This window comes from Rissa tridactyla, chromosome 1 (assembly GCF_028500815.1).
Source record: "Rissa tridactyla isolate bRisTri1 chromosome 1, bRisTri1.patW.cur.20221130, whole genome shotgun sequence".
In the NCBI taxonomy this organism is placed as follows: domain Eukaryota; kingdom Metazoa; phylum Chordata; class Aves; order Charadriiformes; family Laridae; genus Rissa; species Rissa tridactyla.
The window spans coordinates 112,865,071-112,884,049 of record NC_071466.1 but is presented as its reverse complement, the minus strand read 5'-3'; the positions used below and the strand labels follow the sequence as shown (position 1 = coordinate 112,884,049).

Sequence of the window (18,979 nt, the reverse complement as noted above, 5' to 3'; positions counted from 1 at the left end):
TACCTGTGCACATTCCAGTCTTATATACACTTCCCCTCCTGTAAGATGGGGAAGGTCAAGATTGTCCTTACAGATGAGGAACAATGAACACAGAGGCTACATAAATCAGGTAGGAAGTTCACGGAAAACACAATTCTGAAACTCAACCTAGCATATAAGTGTCTCAGACAATATTCCACCTTGCAAATCACACCTTGAGCCAAAATTAAATTACATTCCTTCTGCTTAAACAGACTCAATGCCCTTAAGTAGAACTCACCCTAAAGAGGAGGAAATGACCAGTGGGACAGAAGAAATTTTCAAGTCCAATGAACCTATTATCATTGAGGCCTTTTTTATTTTGCATTATTCCAAGTATTTTAATTGATTTAATTGCAGCAGTATTAGGGCATGCATGTGTGAAATTACTGCATGCAGCAATTACAATTAAAAAAAGAAAAACAAAGATAAAAAGCACCCACAGGATAGCTAAATGGCCAAAGGCAAGCACGGGACTTGGTGTTTCATTTGTGTGGTCTCTGAGAGGCCACAGAGGAAAAGAACAACCATCAGCTTTCAATGCAGCATTCTTCACAGCACTACAGGTACACAGCAAGCTGTGCCAGGGGACCCAGGCATGACTGGCCTTGGCATGAGAGCATGTACCACGCTTGAAATTGCTAACTTAGGCACGCGGGAATCCTTGGGCGGCTGTTCATGAGGTGTCATGACCTGATTCAAATCGGCAGCGCTCTGGACGGCATCCAGGATTCTGCTGGTCTCTTGCTTGGACATAACAGAAAAAATTACAACTGTCACCTGTTCAGTTTCCTCGCTCTAATATATTTTCAATGAAAATGTTGTGCTCTATTATTGCCTACACTTGATAAGTGCAGTAATTCTCTTTATTCAAACAGCTTTTTATTTTTCGTAATGTAAATCTATCGGATCTGAGAATGTCACAGTAAATGTTATGTACCACTGGAATCTCTCTCCGCCTTTGTGCAGGTTTTAAATTATGGCTTATTCTGAAGCTTATTTGCAGAGCGAATGCTTCCCTTCTGATATACAACCCCCTTCTGATCAGTAGTTCTTGAATACTTTTCTGTCTGGACACGAGGTTCTTAGCTATGCAGTGTTCAGAACACTGCCCTAAAGGGCACTACCACCTAACTAACCCTCAATAAACAGTGTGATTAGCTCCAAATCAAGCAAAATACTTAAGTATATGCTTAATGTTAAGCATGTGATAGAACAATTGAGGTCAATTTCTCATGTACTTGTAGTTAAGCATATACTTAAGTGATTTGCTGGATCAAGGCCATAATGATTATGTACTTTTCCAGTAATCTCTAATGTGCTCCTTCTTAAATTTCTAGTTGGCTGGTCTCTGTGTTTCTCTTCTGTTACTCCTACAGTAACCTATCTGATGGGTCTCATCTTGTTGTTTTGTTTCCTCCCCCCCACCCCTCTACAGAGAGGGGACAGGTTGACTTTGTGAAAAGAAAACGAAGAGCTCTTCCTTCCCACTTGAGGCAACGGAGGACTTTCCACTGACTTTGAACAGCATTTGCTGAACAGCATGATATATATCCAGCCACGCATTAAACAACTCCATGTCACAACTACTGCAAAAATAATTTCTATTTGCGACTCAATATTTATTCCAATGCCTGCTATAAGGTTCTAGTATGAAAATAGAGTTTATTTCCTCTGTATTTTTTTGGGAGTTTCAGGCTCAATTACTGTGACCTTACACAAGAGCAACGTCAAAATCTGTATATTCCTAAGCACATTATGAAAGTTTCCAATCAATTTTCATTTCTCCAGAAAGGGAGCAAGACCCTTCCCTTCGGCCGCAAGAGGCTTTGCTACAGAGTCCTATTACGTTATCCGCTCCCAGACTGGCACCCGTGGTTTGCAGGGTGTCGAAAGGGTAACAGCTGCAAAATGCAGCAGCCATTGACTGCGCAGACAGGGTATGCATCTGTCTGCTGGCTCGGAAGTGTTTTACCTTCAACAGGCCAGGTCTAGCTGCTGCCTGGGATTTGGGTCTGTCCCACCGGCAGGCCGGGGTCTGTGCTTGGCAGCGTGGTGCTGCGGCGGGACCAAAGTACCCTGTTGATTGAGTGCAGATTGCAGACAAGCCTCCAGGCTTCCACAGCGTCCAGGGAAAACAGCTGGCTTTGATTTGGCACCGCCTGCCTACCTGCCTGATCTATTTATGGTAGCTCAAGCTGAATAACTCTGTGGCTTTATTTACCAGTGAAGAAAGGCTGCTCCTCTGCTGGCAGCGCGCCATTCGGTAACTAGCTCGGCTCCTCTCCTCTGAGATTCACGGGCTTTGTCTGGCTAGAAAAGTTGTAAAAGGACAACTGCCGCTTAGGGAACATCCAGAAAGCAACTGACCTTCACTGTATCCCCAGCCTGGTGCAGTTGACAAGTTCTTCTTCAGTCCCTGAAGAGATTGCTTCTGTTTGTTTTGCAGGGGAAATGTTACTGTGGTATTTGCTTGCTCTTCCCTTAAATAGGCATAAAGCACTCTAAAACACTAGATCCACTTTGTACATTCTAACAACTTCCTTCCTGCTATTTCTGGGGTTTTTCCCTATGAATAAGAAATTTCCTTGGGATTTAAACTACAGGCAGAGATCCAAATGCTTCATTCTCATGTAACACAAGGTAAAAGCTGCTACATTGCTATTTCAGGTGGCTAGCATTATTTTTAATCAGGAATTTAGAACCTCAATGTTTTTGAAAAATCCTAAAAAAATTGTATCTTTTGCTAGCCTGATAAGAGAGTACTCCAAACTGTATAAACGTTGTCAGTAGGCAGGTGTTAACTACTTAGTTGAATACATGTAAAACTCCAGAGGAATACTATTTTGACGTGTTTTTAGCCAAGATTTAACATATTACCACGCATAGTGGTTTAAAAAGCACCTACTAATGTTTAAGGCCTTCACACTGTAGATACAGTTTTGCTATTTCTTCTTCCATTTCACTGCTTTGGAAACATTACTGAAATGTTGTGGAACACAATTGATATTTACGTCATCAAGGAATAAATTATTATGCTTTCATTTCCCAGACCACAGGTGCCCCCTTCAATCATTTACCATGTCTGCTTTGCTATATCAAACTGGTAAGCCCTAGTTAATTCATCAAGGTGGGCTTGTAGCATTGGCTGCATCTCCTCTCGTGGAGAAGGCGTGAGGGTTGCAGTCGACTGTTGCCCAAAGGAGATCGCAGGTGATGAAGCTACTCCTCGGACAGGAGGTGTAGGAACGCGATCATCGTCTTCTTCAAGCTCATCCTCCATGCCCTGATGCAGGTAGGTCTGAACTGGCAAAGGCGGACACCAACCATCACTGTCATATCTAAAATAAAAACCAAGTAAACAATATATATCAAATCTCATCTCTGCTGTGCAGTAGAGAGGTATATAGGAGTTCTGCTATAGTTTGAACCCTCACACGCAATGTCAGCTTTAGCATTTATTGAAAATAGGATCATAATTGCTTAAATTCTCCTTACTGAGTCTGTTTAATTTTTCCCACAATGGCTAAGCAACTTGAACAAGATGTGCAACAAAAAAATTACTGGTCCATTATCACATATGTTAATGGTGATTAGATAATGCTATGCCACAATCAACAACAAAAATGAACTAACTCACTTCCTGGATATTAACCTAGGAGAACGTGTTGAAGATTGACCCAAACATGAAAATAGCGGCATTCTTAAAAGGCAGAGCAACCTTTACGTAGTTGCAGTAATGCAATTCCTTACTCCCATCCTCCCCTCTATTTGTCTATAAGTTTACTATTTGCTTTCATTTTGTAGCTTAAATAAAAAGCTACGCTTTCCACATAAATTCTGGTCTTTCCACACTGCGTATATGTATCTACTATGATGTATAATACATTCATGTCATAGCAGCACTGACCCTAAGCATACGCTATGTCACAGCACCAGCTGATAAGATACATTAGCACACACGTTGACAGCTCTGCCAGCACTCCACCTCCTAACCAATCTTTACTGGGATTTACCTAGACAGTGCTAAGTTTCTGAACACTTTCAACACACCTGCCCAAAGTAAATTAAAAGATTAACAACTACCAATATTCTTAAGTGCCAAATTCTTCTCTCTTCATATAGAAGACTTGTTCTGATAGGTTTGTGTGGTTCAATTTTTAGTCTTATGCCAAAGGCGTAAGAGGTGATGCTACACCTGATCAGGGCCAGTAGAGAAGCTTTATATTCTATTACCACTTCTTATGCAAGCTTTGCCAGCAATTCAGTACTTTTCTATCTCAGTCCTCATCACAGTGCCGTTCAATTCAGTGTTGTATTACAGTATCATCCCAGGAGCTCGTCCATTAGAGACACCAGCATCTCTCAAGACGCATAAACCCTAGTGACTGTGGTCATTCCCTGTGCATTATTTCCCCAGAGCAACTCCCTAATCTGAACACAACTTCAGTTGTGCACAGCTCTGCTGATGATCACACGACTCAAATCTCACCACTGTCTGCTCTTCCCATCTTCCAAACATCCAGTCAGTCTGCAGTCCCTTGAGCATCTGCACATATTTCTTCTCAACTCCCAGCGTATTCCAGAATACCTCAGGATAGACAGCTCTTTTCAAAAGGCAACCAGACAACCAAAAGCTCTCACAGCTCCTTCACTGTCAAACCATCTCACACTCTAAAGGCCGTTCCCCAAGCACCATCTAAGCCGCTTTATCTTACCTTTAAGGACAGCTAACAAGGTACACCCCTTTTTTCTGCAATGCAGGCAGGCAATGCATTGCGTTATACAGTTAATTTCTCAAACCAGTTTAAAAATACTCCTTTAAGGCTTCTGATTGGGAAGGAAGGAATTATCAGTTTCCCAGAGAAAAATGAATCCCTGCCGATTTTCTCAAGCATGAAGCTGGGTTTCAAAAGGCTGGGAACATTGAGACAGAGAAGTTTCAAAACCTGTATTATGAACAGAACATTTACTTCAAGCAAAACCCAAAGACTTCTAAAATTAACGAAACTACTTTTCCTTATTCAGAAGTCTGTAGCCTATATTTAGAAAGCGCAGATTCAGGGTAGCTAAAACAACCTGGCTTAATCATACAAAACTCTGTGGAAGACGTATCTGGTAATTGAGGCTGGTATCACTTTAAATCTATATCTAGATATAACCATATATAGATACACAAACATACGTACATGTACAGCGGTGCAAATAAATGTTGTATCTTAACACTTGGCATTTAGGAGCTTTTGAGTGATTGATCATTACCATTTTCATAACACAGATTTAAGAAAATGTTATGTAATACATATTCAATTCCTTAGGAGACAATTAAGATATGACTAGCTTCTAATTTGTCTTTTCTTGCCATATTCACTCATGACGTTGCCACCCAAGGTTGAAGGGACCATCCTAACTCGTGCTGCTAAAAATGTACAGTGCAACAGCTCTGTCACTTACTTTTACCCTCTCAACCTCATGCTTTGGTGTAACGGCTTCTGCTTTAAAAGGGCCAGGGCAGAAAGATACTCCCTAGTGACTTTTCAGTAATGCATAAATGAGCTTTGGATGTGCTCGCCTTTTGACCCTACTTGCTTCAAATCCCCAAATGTTCATCTTGATGGTAAAAAGACTTCTTAGTAAAAAAGATTCCTTAGTAAAAAGATTCAGCACAAGTGCCGTATCTTTACGTAGATTTTGTTTGAAATGGAAAGGAGCCTAAGCCTGAAGTTCAGGACATTGAGATTCAAGATCTCAGGTACAAGAATAGTGTGAGATGATCGAAAAGCCACCAGTTCTAACCTGCATTTTGCAAAAAAAACCAATCTGCAAGAAAAAGCTAACAAACCTAACAGACTACATGGCAACTACAACTCATATAAACAACACAGTTATTGCAACTCCTGGAACCAGCATGGTGAACATTGGTCACATCCACGTTCTGTTTAGGTTTTGGAGTAAAATCAACTTGGTGAAAATGCAACCTTTTTTCAAGTACTTCTGATTAAAATCTAAGCACCTTAACTTCACTAGGGACCTCTGATAGTAATTTCATGATAATTAAGTCTCTAATAAATTCTGGTTAACAAACATGACTCTCTATGTTTCTAATAATTTTTATTCTACTCTCAGCACTTTTATTCTATAGCAATCTTTTGCTATTAAAAAGCCTGGTTCATTACACTGATGATAGATTTTTTTCTTCAAAATAAAAAATAGAGGTGATAGAGAAGGGGCACATTCTATAACAATTCTGTTTCATTACACACATTGTTGCAACAAAGAAAGCTTCCCTCTCTAGGCCTTGCCAGAAAGGATTTTTTGATGTAAAAGGTATTATCTTTTTTACTTTTTTGAAAGACAGAAAATCACTATCGAATGTATTGACATCCAGAGCTAATATGCCATTGCAAGGTGTAATCAATAGTAAGAAATAAAAATAACCAATGATAACAATATGAAGACTGCCTTGACTGGGGTTGGCTCAAGATCATGTATATTATTGGTGAAAAAATATAAGTAGCTGATAATGAATAAGTAATAAGCATTGCCTTACTGCCAAATTTATTAGATAAAAACCAAGCAAAAGCATCTTCTCTGACAAGGGTGGGAAAGGGAACATGTTTGGTTGGGAGCTACTACAGGAAAAGACTGCAGTATATAAAAGAGAAAATTAAGGGAGACAACAAGGAACAAGCTCAGAGTTTGTAGAAGACCACAAAAAGGGAAAAGCTTCACAGAAAAGAGTTTGCTAGCAAAACAACAGTATACACACACTTTCTGCACAGGTTAAATAGGAGTTTAAGACATCCCAAAAGCTACCACATTACATAAAATGTCTGCTTGGATGTTAGGTGACTTTTTTTTCACCTACTGCTATTATGGATTTTATTTTACAATTTATAAGCTAATAGACCACTGGTGTTAATTCCTAGTAAGCAAAATAAGGTGTCAAAATTGTTTAGTTTATTTGGGATACTCATGCCAGTGAAACTCACGCTTGAATTCAAGAGTTATAGGAAGATATGCACAGAAAAATAAGTTTCTGTTTAGATGCCAACTTCTTTGTTTTATTGCCCTGAACGTTCACCTTTCGTATCACATTATGAGAATTTTATTAAAGTCTTCAGTTTTTTTGACAGGAAGTTCATTTTTCAATTGTAATTCACAATATAATTACATCTGCATGTAATTAATTCTAAAATTAAAACACATTGAACTTGTCATACATAGTATACATCAAAGCAAATCAAGGAAAAAAAAAGTTTAAAAAAATTGCTTGCTTTTTTTTTACCCAATGTGTCAATAGTAAAGGTAACATAAGGAATGCAGTCCATGATTCATTCCATTTTAGCACGTTGAAAACCACAGGAACAAGATCGACACTTGAATACAGAATGACCATTAGTACTGGATACCTCCTCAGGAACTATGGGCATTGCAGATTCATTGGGTTCAGCGAAGTTGGTTGCAAATTACTGTAGCGCAAGACTGATACTCTAATCTTTAAAATTATTTTGTATTTGGTAAAATGCACATTAGAACGTCTTGTTACAACCACTATTAATGAGATATTACAAAAACCAGAGAAGAGTAATTCAAAAGATGATAAGAGCAAAAACTAAGTCTGAATTGTTGGGCACCTGGAAGGCTGGTGATTACTTTATCCTTAAATAACCAGTGTTGTCTTGGTGACCAACATCATTCCTTCCAGCTAAATAACAGATACTTTATGCAACTGAGGAGTCAAGCCCTATGTCACAAGGGATTTCTCTAGAAGGGATTTCCATTTACCTTTTATGCTATTTCATTGTCCTGAAAGAAAATCCAAGTTGTTTGCCTTCTATAGCATAATTACTTTAGTGAAATGGCGGCACATGTGTTTTAAGGATATAAATTGATAAAGACAAATATTACATAGTGAAACCATCTTAAATTTATTTTAACTTTTTATAACAGAATACAGAACATAATGATTATATGCACTTTTTTCCTTGAGATTTAAACAACACTTACAATCACTAAGGTTGTTCATTTTCCCTTGTATTTGCTTTGAAATTGTAACACTAATACAGCCTGATGGGACCTTCATTTTAAAAGGAACTCCACTGACTTACACAGTTAATTATTATTAATTTTAAGAGTTGAAGGACTTCGTATAAACTCAAATATTAATATTTAATTATTCTCATTTTCATTATAAAAGTAGTGATGATCAATTCATGCTTACAGCAAAGATAACACTTGAAATACCTTTATTCAGTAAAGCTATTACAATGATTTTTAAAACATATGTTTCATCCTTAGGAAATATTGATTAATCCATCTATTTAAACAGGCAGAAATTTGTCCCTGACAGAACACTGATTCTCAAAGGTTCCAACAGAGCTGACCACAGTAAACTATTTTTCTCTATACTCTGAGTTTCATCCAGAGTTTGATAACCCAGTATTTCATATAATTTCACTTTATAAAAAGCATTCCATAATTGTTCTCTGTGCAGGAAATGTTTTTTTCCTCTCATTTAGTGCTTTTTGTGTGATTTTGTGTCTTAAGCTATCCAAAAATAACTGTAAGGTTCCAGAAACTCAGGAGTTGTTTAAATAACAAAAAAAAGGCCCGTAAATGGCATGCCTTCCTCAACTGTGAAATTTCTTCTAAAAGCCGATGAGAAGATTATTATCCACTGGCTGATCTTCTAAAATTAATCCAGTTTAGTGTGGGTTTTTTGGTTCTGTTTGCTCTAATATTTTTAAACATCAAAGTAGAGAAAAAATACAAGGAGCCAGATTATGTCATTCTTACTCACTCTGAGTCCCATCATCTGCAAGTAGTTCCAACAGAATTCAATTAAGCTACATGTGAAGCGAGATACTTCTCAGCGTGAGTAAGCAAAGAAGCCCTACATGATGATGAAGCAAGGTCACTTTTATTTCCATCTTCAGTCGCTATCAAGAGAAGCTATTCAAACATTCCTCCTCCATAGCCTTGGATAAGTCTATAGGATAAGGCGCTCGCTTTCTTTTTTTCTTTTTTTTTTTTTTTAAACAAAACAGAATAATATTGTCACTTAGCAAAATTAAAAAAAAAACAAAACAAAACAAGAAAAGCCTCATCTCTGCAAACCACAGATTTTTCTTCAAAAGAAAAAGAAAAAAATTACCCTGCTTCTTGCTGATCCACCCCATAGTGTTCCAGCTCTGTGCCTGGAAGTGGCTGTACAGGAGGGGGTGGGAGAGGAACACTGGCCCAGTTTGAACCATTATTTTTCTGGGGCTTGGCAGTATTTTTGTTTTTCTTCTTTTTCCCTCCTTTGCCACCTGCAAATCCAAAAAGAAAAATAAAATGTTAGAGATATAATGTGGGGAAAAAAAGCTAGCTATTTACATTTCTTTGAAAGAATTCTGATTCCAGATGGCATGCCCCAAAAAAGAAGATGTATTTATATCTCAGCAGAATCAGCATCAACGTGCTAATGCTGTTACAAGGTTATAAATAATGATAGAATGTAATGGAAAAATATTCTAAATAATTGTTGAAAATCACTTCTTTTTAAAACTCCATACATTTGCCCCACAGTAGCGCACAACCAAGGAAAGATGTGTTTTGCTGTGTCAGAAATATATTTACTGATTTATTCATGACTTCTTGAATTCACTGTTAGATAAAAATATAACAGACCACAGCAAATTATTTCAAATGTCAGAATCCAATGTGTTTATAACACTGTTTTGCATAATCTCTTTCCGTGGAAAACACAGAGGTTAAGGACACAATCTAAAAAAATTGTCGTTAGACTCAATATCTTTCAGCCAGAATGACAAGTGTAAGTTGTCAAAACAAAAAGAAACAGCATTTTGCTGATAGGAATTTACTAAGTTCCATTTTTTTTAAAACATCAGGAAGTTATCTGCAATGTTTTAGGACTGTCTGTTTCACAGCATTCAAATATCTTGTGCCACTACAGAGAAGAGGTTCTGTTTCTGACGTACGACTCTAATGGAGGAGGCTGGCAGAAATGAGATGAGCAATGCATTTTGCTTAACCCCTCTTCTCTTTTCTTATTGTCCTTGTACCCGCTTCTCCAGTTGAGACACTTGCATTTGTGAGAAAGTGATCTAACAGAAAAAGCTCTCTTCCCACTTGTTTAGCTTCTTTTATTTTGCCCTGACTCCTTTTTCTTGTCAGGAATTCATTAAGATGAAGCATGGCACAAGATTTCAAATTCCTTGACTGCTCGGAGACCCATTTATTTATTGCTATTTTGTCGCTGCTTTCAAACTCTCCGGATTTTTGGGTGGAAGAACGGTTCGTCATATGCTTTTTCAGTGGGGTACCCAGATGGCAGTCAGTCATCTCTTGCCTGGTGCAGAAAGCACAGTGTAATCCATCTTACCCACTGACATCTCTTGCTGATTTATAAGGATCAGCCAAAAAAAACCACCCCAAAAAACAAAACATGTAAAAAGTTCTCATCAGTAATGAGTCAAAAACCTACAACCGACTTGTAAAGCATGGGGGCATGGCGTGCACTGCAAGGTACCACCCTCTTTGCCATGGCTCTAGCTTTAGGCACAGAGACATCCAGAAGGAGGTGCAATTCTAGCAACAGAGACAAGCACAGGTCATGGGACTTTTCCTCTGACAGTGGCTTTCTTCTGTTATGTCCAAATGTCATCTGGACCAAAATAGGAATGGATAGAGAGGGAAGAAACAAGGCAATTCTGTGATTCAGAAGTAGCCAAGACTTCTCTTTTCACCTCCTGGTGTGGCTGGTAGAGACAGGCAACAAGTCCAGCAAGGTGTCTAATCAGCCTGGCTGGCAGCATGTTGCAAACAAGACTTCACTTTCCACTACTCAATTACAGACCAGACCTCTTCCTTCCTTGTCTTGGAGTATTTATAGAAAGTCCAGCCAAGATCCTGTCATTCACTATATTCGAACTGAGCTGATATTCCATATATTAGGATGCAAGACACGCTCTTCCCTCCCTTTGTAGCCTGGCAGAGAGAGAAGCTTTCTTGAAAACGGAAAGAACATTTTGGTCAACAGAAAAGGAATGCCAGTGATGGTGGCAATGGAAGAACAAACACATGAACCTTCTGGACAGAAAAAGAAGCTTTCAAATCATAGGTACGGCGGAAAGCGGAGTTAGAAATAGGGTCACAGAACAGTACAAAGTAAGTATGCTAATTTTAATTTGTGGGACATGGGGGAACTTTTGAAAAGTCAGCAGGAGTAGGAGCCAACAAGTGCTAAAGCAGGAGGTGCTGCTTTGGGAGGAAAGCACATGCATTAGAGTGTGTGTGCGTGTGTATGAGAGAGAGAGAGAGAGAGAGAGAGTGTGTGAGTGTTGCAGGGGGATTTAAACTAGGAATACTCAGAGAAAAGAAATGCAGAGAAGAACTTCAGCTTAGAGGTTAGTTGAGGTGGAGAGGAAGATTTTGGAAGTGTAGCATATTGGTAATCTCAGGAGACTGATAAAATGGAGGTTGGATGTGTGGGTTGCTAGTATAGAGACACTTGGATTTGGGGCGTTTTGGAGAGAAAGGTCAAAGGTAATGGAGCCATTAGAAAGAGTGAAGCAGAGAGCCGAGGAACTGTTCAGATGAAGAAATAAAAGAAAGGAGCTCCAAGGTCATTATTGTTAGGGAAAGCAGCCTACGCTGTAGAGTTGGGCAGGAGATTTCTCTTCTGTCCCCATGGGCAGAGTTACTCCACTGTCAGACTAGTGGAACAGACACCTAATACATAATGCCTGATGTGTGTTTGAAAACTGTTGCAGCGAAGCCTTGTTTCCCCATAGCAATGATGCTTGATGTTTCAATGTCTCCTCACACTGAAATTCAATTATATTGTTTAAATCTCTAGATGACTCAGGTCCTGGAAAAAGAATTTGCCATCAGGCTGATGATCACAGCACTGACATAAGCTGGGAGCTGTGCAAAGTACAGACACAAAATTTCCCCGCCTCGCGAAGCAGTTGAGATTTTAGCTATTTTCCATTCCACAGTGGGACAGGATTTCTCAGTATATTCACTTTAGAGAGACAGAAACTTAGTCAGAATAATAACTAGTACTTAAAGTACTAATCAAGGAAGTGAGAGAACAAGTCCCTGCTCACCCTGATGGGGACTAGGTAATCAAAGCTGGTCTCTGACTCCAGTGATGCTCTAATTATCGGACAATCTGAAGGTCTCCCCCAGTTTCTCATGTATTACAGACATAATTAGCCTGTATTAAAGACATAATTAGTGGGCAAGGGAGGGCAAAACACTGACTCTGCAGTCCAACAGTCTGACACTCATCTGAGCATTGGGGCATTCAGGTGTGAGCTGCTTTGGTTGCAACAAGAGTGCCCTGGCCATAGAAAGAGAAGCTAACCTGAAGTTTCTGTGTGTCGTCAGAAATTTTACTTCAGACTGAGAAACAATACACAAAATATGTTTCACTTGAAATACTTGTTCAAAGTCCAGCTTTTGATCAACTGATATTTTCCAATGAAACTTTGTATTTTCTGAGAAAGTTCTTAGGCAGTTGTAGCTGTCAACACATCTTAAGTGTGACACTGTCCTCTGATAACTGGCACATATGTACCTCAGCATATCAATTTCTGTATTTTCATGCAGCCAGAGGAGCAAGCTGATTTCCTAAGCTACTTGCCAATACATCTCACATACAAGGAACGTGAATCTTTCTTGAAGTATCGTATGAATTTAGCTCCCAGATACCTCTCTGTCAATGCCATAAGCCTGTTTTTCTGTCAATCTCAAATCAGCTAATACTGCCATTGAGAACACGAGACTTGCAAACACATTTGGCTATTTGAGTTATGGGCCAACGGTTATAGGCTTCTAATCTCAACATTCAATTTGAATAGTCATTTCAATCGACATAAAGAAGCCATTTTAGGGTTGATCTGTTACTGTTACGACTACTCCAACTGATAGTGGAAATTCAAAAGGCTACAGATATAGTATGAATTTGAAACTGAAGTCCTTTTGGCTCTCACATATGTCAGCTTAGTGAAATAGCAGACTTTCATTTTAATTGCTGGCTTTTCAGCTTTTGTCTTGAAAAGAAAAAGACATAATCACACATAACATAAGCAACAAGTAAGCAAAACCAAAGAAATCAAGAAAAAAGTGTGTTTAAATATAATACACAACCACATGTACTACAATCATTTTCATCCAATGAAAATGCATCATGTCTCCAATATAACATGCAGCGCACACACAAAATTTACATTGTGTTTGTATGCAGACTTGGCACAATTTTTGAAACCCCAGTCATCTTGCAGGGCCCTACATTTATTTCTGAGCTGCTTCACTGAGAAACAACATTGAGCTCGTGGGAGTGGGGAATCTGTTAACAACTCCACAAAAATATTAACGTGCTCATGAAGTTCAGTGTGGGGAGACCTATAAACTGTTTGATACGGAAATATACGTGCTCCATGAACTGTGCTGTCAGGGAGAGGATGCGACAAGGCAAGGTTCGCGTTTGGGCTGACAAGCGCCGGTTGGGGGGATTCTCCGATTGTCTCCCACGAGGTTTTGCAAAAGGCATTTTGGGTGGGTTTTTTTTTTTTCAGCAGAGGCCAACGTGCGGCTGTTCGCTGACGTTCCGGCAGGCAGGCGCCCTCACGCCTATCCGCAAAGCGCAGCTGGGAGGTTTTCACCGACGCCCCTCCGTCCCTCACCCACCCACGGCGGTGGAACCAACCTGAGAGGCTGCCACTCCTTTCGGAGCTGTTGTGGGAGCTGGTGGTGCTGAAATCCTGTGACTGGTTGTGTGGCAATCTATTAGCCAATCCCTCAGCCACGCGGTAGTCAGGGATGTAAAGCAAGGCTAAGGGTTAAAGGGCAAAGGTCACAGTGGCATCGTGTGATTAGTCGACGGCACAAGCACATGCGACGCATGCAGTTAGCAAGTCAACGGCAGACGTGGTGGGGCGGCAAGTGGTAAAGTAGTCTTTTTTAAATGGATACCTCTCCTAGCCTAATGGAAGGCAGATGGCTTGGTGATTAGCACAGGACAACGAGGATTAAAAGCACAGAACAATATATTTTGTGACTGTGTGAGGTTCAGCATGCATGCAAGGTCTGTAAGCGTTAGTTACCGTAAATATGAACAGCGACTCACGTACTAAAAAGATTTTTCTAATTCATGCACAGATGATACGGTATAAAGCCAAGGGCTCCAGAAAATAAGAGCTGTAATTACCATTGTTGCCTTTGCCTTGGTCTGGAAGAGAGTAACCGAATCCCATCAGGTCATTTTTTTGCTGAATTGAGCTTTTCCATTGAGGATCAGGTAAGTCGACAGCCAACTCATGGATGCTGTTGGAATGCAGTATCTGGGTGGTGGCATATGGCGTGGCTTGCATTATTTGGCTGGAACTGTTGTAACTAGTCTTCGTGGTGAAGTCAATGCTGCTGTAAATGGCTCCATCAGAAAGCATAGTAGCAGTTTTATCTCCTTGCCCTGGCACTGGTGGCAGAACATCTGTGGTGAACACAGGGGAATGAAACAAATCATTGATGCACAGGAAGCCTGAAAGTATCAAGGTTTAAGATGAAAAATAAATGTGTCATTTTGCACGTTTGCATTTCAGCTGAGACAGGTCCATGAGCCAATGAAGGGAAGATGATGTACAACCATCGCCAAGCTATCAGCTTCTGTGACAGGCCTACCACTTGTCCTTCACGTCTCACTGCCTAAAACCATCTTTTTTTTTCCCATACCTTCAACTGTGAAAGCGCAGTTTGGAATATTTCTGTACTGAAGAATGTTTTCAATTGTTCACTCTATGTCAGAACCCATGAAACTGTCTGGGCTTCAGGGAAATGATGAAAGGAGTGAAACTACAAATCGCACAGGAAACTTTCCCAGCAAATATGTAGCAAAATTCTTAAATGGATGCCAAAGCTCTCAAAGTAGTTTTTTAAGGGCATCACCTTGACTTCCTTGAAGTTTTACACATTAGCTTATCAGATTTTCTTTTTGACATTAGTTAGTATATTTCTTCTTTTCAAAAAAAAACCACCCAAAACCAAACCACCAAAAAACTTGACAAAACCAAGTTGCTCCTGATAGGTGAAAGAAAATCTGTTATTCTGAAGGGATTTAAGTGATCAGTCTCTTAAAATGGCAAAGCAGTGTTGATAATGGAGAACAACTTGTTCAAATACTCCAGTATGTTTACCTGAAAAACAGTACAGCATATTTAACTAAATGTCTGTTGACTTCTCTACATCTTCTGAATCCTATCGCACATTGCAATTTGTACCTTTAATCAGTTAGATTGGCAATCTCTCTCCTTACTAAACATTGCAGTGACCTTTGCTGGTGGAATACTAGATTTAGAAGCTGAGACTACTGAAGTGTGAAGAATCTAATGATGACTGGCATGATGTCCCAAGGAGAACCACAGCTTAGCAGATAACCCTCTTCCTGCTCTCTCAGAGGTCAATATATCAAATGGTACTATTTTTATAATTTATTTCAACTCTGAAAAGTTGAATCCATTCTGAAATCTACTTGTTACAAAAATGCATCATTTATATGCCATTTCTTTATATAGCCAGATGGCAAATATGTATTCCAACTGTTAGACCATACTTGAGATAATGCACACTCCTATAGTGAGGATGTTCAGATCCCATTCTAGATATCACAGACATTTTTATATACCTTAAGCCCCAAAGAGAAAAGATGATTCTTGCACCTAGACAAGGGTTTAGGCTCAGTTCCAGACTCAGATATGGGCTTTGTGCAACCTCAGGGAATACAGTTGTTCTCTCGCTGTCTCAAGACATTTCCAGCAATGAGATATGATACCATGGCCTCCTCCCCACTGGTGGGTTTGGGGTTTTTTTTTTGTTTGTTTGGTGTGGTTTTGTTGTTGTTTTGTTGTTTTTTTTTTTCCTGGGATGAACATTTAGAGCACAGAACTATTTTCTACTGCATTCATGTGTGCAACAGTGAACATTTTAATATGGACCCTAATAACATCTGCAGTCTCAGGGCAACAACATAATATTAACAATAAATATGGCAATAACAAGGACTCAGTAGAGAGACTGCAGAAACAGAGATTAAATCTGGGTCTGTCAGTATGATCTGTTTTTGCAGACAACAAGAGGGAAATGGGCACAATCAAGTATTTAAAATGCCTTAATTGTATTAACTTACATCTGCAGATAAATTGTAAGTGTAAAAAAATTATAATTGATGCAAACTAAAGGTCATATTTCAAAATCAGGCTATTACTATCTATCTGCACATATCTAATGTGCTTTCTAAGGGCATTACACAATCATAAAAGCATCTATGTGCAAATATAGTATGAGATATGAGAGATGAGTGGAGTCCTATCTTTTCTGCATTTCATTCACAGTAAGAAGATTTTTCCTTTCCACAATTGGTTTCATCAACATATAAGTGATTGAAGTTCAGTAAATAAATTCCATTGTTGATGTATAAAATGAAGTAAGTCCAGCTCAACCTGTCTGTGTGGGATTTGCAGACTCATGGAAGTAAAAACGACGACAATGCTCACCTCTCAAGTACTCAGACGTACATCTATCTTTTAGAACACGTTTCTGGCAACTGAAGAGGTATCATCTCTATACAGTCATTTTAACATGGAGAACTATACATTTGCACACACTTAAAAGGAGAGTTGCACAGCTTCTCACCAGCCAAGAATTTTCAGTCATTATTACTAATAAGCTGAGGGTCTCCAGACATTCTCGGAATTTTCAGTTCAACCACAGATTACTTTTTTGACCTCAATGAGATGTATACACTAAGCACTCAAAGAGCTATTAAAGTGCCATTTTACAAACTGCCATAATCACCTAGTAAAAATCAAGTGTGATTTTCCCACCAAGTTGTCATAGCAAAAAAACCCCACACTGTACACTTCAGACCAAAGATGAACACACATTTCCCACTGGAAAATTTCCCAAAAACTCTCCAAAATCCAACTTGTTTTGTAACTCTTGAGAAAAATGAAATAGTGCTCAAGTACTTCCTGAGGGAGACTGCTGCCTTGTGAGACGCAGTACCATTCTGTGGCCTTACGTGACTCCAAACTTAACCTGTGCTTCCCCCTTACAACCTTGCTCTCAAATGCCTATCTAGGACACAATGTGGATTTCACTCTTAAAGACAATGTTAGAATTGCCTGCCTCAGCTTCTGAGTGTCCAGAGTGAATGATTGCCACCTTACAGTTTTCAAAATTCTTACAGACCTCTTATGCTATCAGAGACCTTTTAACTAGTAAAAGAGGCCGAAATACTATCTATACAGTTAATTTGTGTTAAAAGACATCTGACTTCTAATCCGTCTTTAATGCAGAAGCAACGAAACTCAACTGCTGAAACAGATACGGATAAGTGTTCCCAAAACAGCCAGAATAAAAGTGTGAGCTCAACTGTAAAGATCATGGGTGGAATTTAGCTGCTGAAATTCCAAGTATGACTGTTGCATCTCTTGGACAAATTTGGACCCACACCTCATCCACATTGAAGCCAAAAGCTTTAAGACTTGCTTACTATTTCAGTTGTATAGAGCCAAATGCTAAAAGAAAATGGTAATTTTTCTGTATTATGTGAACTTATGGAAAGAGGGAAAAGTACTGAAGAGTTTTAGTTTCAAGATATTCACAACAAAGAAGCTGGCAGATATTCCACTGCCTTCTAAATATTATCAGAAATTTTGCTTACTTTACAATATATTTGTAAAGTAAGCACTTTACAACTTTTTCATATGTAAAAAAACCCTAGAATGTCTTGTAATTTGAAGTCGCGGTAGTCAAACCACAGGCAAGAAGTTTATAACTGATACGAGGGATGGAAGTGCATTCTGGTACAGTTCAAAATGGAATTCTTTTCACATTTATCAGTTGATAGTTTTATAGATTTTTTGCGTTTTAATGTATTTTTGATACATAAAGTCATCTTGATTTTTATTTACTTATTTATGTCTTAAAAATATTAAATATTTATGGACTCATTTATGTTAGGAAGTCTTGTTCTGAACACCACTATGCAGAACTAGCCGTGTTACAACATCACAGAAACCAAAGAAGTAACAGAGATATGTGAATATTACTATGATTTTTAAAAATCCCAGTCATGCATCTTGAAATTCCCATTGAATAAAATACTTGAAAGAAAATAACCCCTCTAAAGATTCATCACCATAATTATAAATCATTACCTCACGTCCCCAAAGGGCCTTCCTCAATTCAAGATGGAAATAAAACACTAATAAAATCTAAATAGTTCCCTTTTACGTAGCCTTTGCTCCACTAAGAGGGAAAGCTTCTGAAGACCTTTGAGGCCTTCTTCATGGATTATGGTTGAGATTGAGAGCAGCCCCTCAGCAGGAAGGGGACGGGTAAGGGGACAGCAACAATGTTATTCTGTCCTCCTGCTGCCAAAGGAGCATCCTTCCTGTATCCCCTGAGTTCTTCTCTGCTCTTATGGACATCCTCTGTCTTTGGCTACATTGCCCAGCACAGCAGATTGCTCACCTCCACACAAAAGGGAATGAGTTTGAGCAACAAACATGTTTCTCTTGAGATGATAAGCAGACCCTGTCTCACCACTGTGGGGTAAATTACAAACTAGACCTACATTTTAAAGAAGTAGAAAGAGGCAAAGCAAAATGAACATTTTAAAGTCAATTTTAAATGAAATCTTGAGTCAAACATAGAAAGAACTATAACAATAAAAAATATTACACAGTGTTTATCATAGATGTTAACTAACAGAAGCCTGTGTATACTATGTGGTGACTCGCTAAAATGAAACCTACCTCCACGACCGAAATTGCCAAGATCGTTGGGTCCACTCGTGCTGTTGTTTACTGGCAGACTTGTCGCAGGCCAAGAGTCTGCAAGCCAAGGATAACTGGGGTCACTTGCATTCAATAGACCTGGTCGACTG

General features: G+C 39.1%; 1 protein-coding gene across 5 annotated transcripts in view; it reads right to left on the bottom strand.

Annotated features, from left to right (window-relative positions):
* Positions 1 to 18,979, bottom strand: part of ROBO2 (roundabout guidance receptor 2) — a 471,637-nt gene that overhangs the window by 30,842 nt on the left and 421,816 nt on the right. For all 5 annotated transcript variants that reach the window (XM_054205925.1, XM_054205944.1, XM_054205935.1 and 2 more), the window contains 4 exons: positions 18,849 to 18,976; positions 14,243 to 14,524; positions 9,176 to 9,332; positions 3,099 to 3,359 (listed from right to left, as the gene is read on the bottom strand). In XM_054205925.1, coding sequence (XP_054061900.1) covers positions 3,099 to 3,359; positions 9,176 to 9,332; positions 14,243 to 14,524; positions 18,849 to 18,976 — 828 coding nt within the window. The remainder of the gene's footprint in view (positions 1 to 3,098; positions 3,360 to 9,175; positions 9,333 to 14,242; positions 14,525 to 18,848; positions 18,977 to 18,979) is intronic.